This window comes from Bidens hawaiensis, unplaced genomic scaffold (assembly GCF_021521415.1).
Source record: "Bidens hawaiensis isolate Kalapana, Puna unplaced genomic scaffold, B.hawaiensis_p1.1 tig00009039_1, whole genome shotgun sequence".
Taxonomy (NCBI): Eukaryota; Viridiplantae; Streptophyta; class Magnoliopsida; order Asterales; family Asteraceae; genus Bidens; species Bidens hawaiensis.
The window spans coordinates 961436-965389 of NW_027491661.1; the positions used below are offsets into that span (position 1 = coordinate 961436).

The 3954-nt window shown below is 33.6% G+C and overlaps 1 protein-coding gene across 1 annotated transcript; it reads right to left on the reverse strand.

Moving 5' to 3' along the window:
• Nucleotides 1-293: 293 nt before the first annotated feature.
• LOC143530829 (jasmonate-induced oxygenase 1-like) lies at nucleotides 294-3049 on the reverse strand. Its single transcript, XM_077026261.1, has 3 exons — nucleotides 2543-3049; nucleotides 1577-1907; nucleotides 294-561 (listed from the first exon to the last, which is right to left on the reverse strand). The coding sequence occupies exons 1-3, from the start codon at nucleotides 3040-3042 to the stop codon at nucleotides 319-321; spliced, it is 1074 nt and encodes a 357-aa protein (XP_076882376.1). The 5' UTR covers nucleotides 3043-3049; the 3' UTR covers nucleotides 294-318.
• Nucleotides 3050-3954: the final 905 nt, after the last annotated feature.

The window sequence follows — 3954 nt, forward strand, 5'->3', positions numbered from 1 at the left end:
TGTCTTAGTCCAAGCTTCGCCACTGCTTGTTAGTGAATGAGAGGGAAAAAATAATGATAAAAATATAAAAAAAATATTATTTAATTGAAATAGAAAGAGAGAATATATTGATTTTTAGTGTAATTTTGAATTTTGAGACAAAAGAGGGATGCGAATGCTCTTAGTTATTACACATACTTGCAAAAAGATTATCTTACACACATACACCTTTATATATCTATCTAGTTTCAAGAAAATGATAACTGTACATGATTAATATTATAGATTTATATCATACACATACATATTCTACGTACTCCATCACATACAAGGCCATCTTTATGATTTTAAGGACTCTACTTGAGATTTTCCTTGAGGTCCTTTTGTTCGTATGAAAAGTCTGTATTCATCAAAAGTCATCGGCTGGTAAAGAGACGGTGCCTCGGTGGTTACCAGCTCAGGCGCGGGACTAATAAGCAAATCACTCTTCGGGTTATAAAAATAAGCTAACGACACTCGCTCTTTGTTTGGATTCACAATCACCCTGTGTTCTACACTCTTGTATGTAGCATTGCTTAGTACCTAAAAATAGAAATAAATACAAATGTATAGATAAATAAAATGATATATACAAGGGAGGCCAAAGAGCCAAGGTTGCTACTTATGATTTTATGTCTATTTATAACTTTATATGATCACGACAAAAGTAAAATTAAAGTATGACTAGCATCAATATTATTTATAAGTTATAACGATCACATCAAAAGCCAAAAGTTAACATGTGCATTTAATGTTCTTGTTGTCCACATGTGAATATATAAAAATATGACAACCTGCATGCATGTGACTACTTTTTTATTCACAACCTAACCCAACTTAATTTTTTAATAAAAAATTAATTTCTCTCTCTTTCACCTACACAACCCAACTCAACCCAGCTTTTCACTTTTATTCACAACTCAATCCAATCCAAACCAATTATTTTAACACATATATCTTATTAGCCTTTTATTTATTCTATAAAATTTAGTAAAATTAATAAAAATATTTATTTTTAAACAATATTATTTTAAATATAAAAATCATTAAAAAAGATAATATCGTAATTCTATTAAAAAAAACCTTGAATTTTTACAACTATTAAAAAAACAAAATTTTATATATAATAATATTAAAAAATATATTTTTTTAAAAGTGCTCAATTTCTAATAAAATTGATATCGAAATATTCATAAAAATAAACTAAACAAGACTATGTTTTTAAATTTTTGAAAGAAGTCAAATAATATAAATTATTAAATAAAACTCAAATTATATAAAAACAAATTGTTTGAAAAAAAACAAAAGAATATTTAATTAAAAATGGGTTGTGAGCTAGATTGGGGTTGCAACCCGGGTTGTAGTGTGAACATAATTTAATCTTTTTATTTATTCTTTAAATAGTGTCATGACCTTCTATGAGGTCACCAATAAAAGTAGTTGATTCTTGGAAATAAAAAATGTGACAACCACCATCTTATATATGGCCCTAACATTTTAAAAAAATATATATAAATTGAACTTCACAATTTTAAAATTTATCTAGAAAAATATCTACCTGAATTTGATCCCCGATATTGACAATGATCCCATGCCGAACTGGCTTTACGGTAATCCATTGTTCGCCACGTCGGACTTGAAGCCCGCTGACATTCTCATCCGGGAGGAGAAAGGTGATGCCTCCCAGATTAGAATGAGATGAAAGACCTAAGGTCAAGTCGGGTTGCGGGCATTTTGGATAAAAGTTCACTCTCAAACAAGCCCCAACATCTTCTCCACCGAACGCATTTTGAAGATAATCAGATCGTAAACCAAGGTTTATCGAAAATACCTCTAGCAAAACGTTACCCAATCGTACTATCTCCTTGGAGTATTCTTCCACAATTTCCCTACATTAAATCATGTAAAAGTTTAACTACAACTTACTCATGCAAGTGACTTTAATGTATGTTTATTTTGAGAACCAATAATATGTTTTTTCAATTAAATATACTTCATTAAAAAAGAGTGTTTACATCGATACAGAAATACAAGACAAAAGCCTCACCCCTTGTGATGTGTTGGCATAGAGAATAAAAAAAATTAGTTTAAAAAAAAAAGAAAAAGAAACAAAAGGCAAAAGAGCATGCGGCAAGCTAAATGTAACGCTAGCTTTTTTTGATAAAAAACTAAGTTTAAAAAATTACATTCATAGAACGTGCAAAATGTGAAGAATAAAAAAATTAGTTGAAAAAAAAAAACAGATGCAAACAAGCTAGATGTGCCGTTAGCTATTTTTGGATAACAAAGCTAGGTTAAAATGCCATTCATAGTACAAGGAGTCATAATTACATTATTATTCATGAACCTAACTAGCTTTACAGCCTCCAGCATTAAGAAACCAAAAGTATAAAATATATCAAGAAATACAAAAACCGCATAATTCAGTATATATATAGTGTTGTACGTTGTTACGTAGTTGTCTAATTATATGTTGCATTTAAAGCATTATATACACATGTTTAATTTATGTGTTCAAACTGACCTCAAAGAAGATGGCTTCTCAGGCCATTTCTGGTGATCCTTTAACGAAGAAGGAAGATAGTGAAGAAAATAATAATCACTCCAATCAAGAATCGCACCCTTCTGAAGCCCTAATCTGCTTCCATAGCCTTCATAAGTCATCGGTGAATTCGCATACTTTTGCTTCACTTCCATCGACTTATGAAAAAACTCCCTCCAAATCTCTCTAACTCCATCAACCAACTCACCCTTCAACCCATGATTAACCACTTGGAAAAACCCCCACTCACGACACGCGTCCGAGATTTTTTTCATCGTTGACACACGGACGGCTAGATTGCCGTCCGTGAGTCCGGACATATCGACGAGTGGGATGTTTATGTTTATGTCTTGAGGGGATGAGTTAAGTGAAGGCCGGTCTGATGGCGGTTTGATGTACCGGTCGGGGACTATTGAGTTGCCGGTTTCGGATAAGGATTGCACCCGAACCACCGGTTCGGGCCAGTCACAAGGGCAAACCATGGCCAGAGAATATATAGAGATTATGATGGGGATGGTGGTGGTGGTGAAGAAGAAGTGTGGAACATGGATGGTGGTTTTATAGGGTGAGGTGCATGTGGATGCTGACAAGGATACGGTGACGTGGTGTAATCGAACTGATGTTAAGGAACACGTGCAGAAAATGTATATAATATATAATGATATTGAAGTGTGTGTTTTAGACTCTTGTGGGTGACAGTGCATGTCTCAGTGTGTGTCACGCTTGTTACATATAAGGTTAAATCTCATGGCCGGTGCTGCAATAGGCTTTTTCAATATTTTATTTGAGTTTCTTTTCGTAAATATGTTTATTTATCGATTTTTTCTTTAAACTTTATGGGTAGTTTGGTTGGAGGATTCCAAGAGATTTTGAGGGATCTAGAATTCGAATTCCATTGCTTGACGTACTTGGTTGACTAAGAAAAGGGTATGGAATTTGATTTAATTTTTAATTAAATTCATCATTTAATGAAATATTTCCTCCATATTTCAAAAGATTTACGCAAATAACCTTAGCAACCACTGGCACTGGCAATTTAATCGGCCACCAGCACCATTTTCTCAAGCCATCGCCACCACCAACGCAATTTCAGCGAGATCTGAAGCATTTTCGCCACACCCGTGTTTTTTATGGCCAGACCTAATCCTAAACCATAAGGTCATCAATTTTGATTGCTAGTGGTAGTTGGAGATGGTGACTGACGGCGGTGGTAAGTAAGAGAGGATAGTGGTGGTCGTGACCGACAGTGGTGGTCTACGACTTCAAATAGAAACAGAAATCCCAATCATTTTTCAAAGGGGGGTTGGTTATATTTGCATTCAAATTTTTCCAAATGTATAACCAAACAACATATGGGTTTTCAATAGAATTCATCAATTCCAATTCCAACGCAA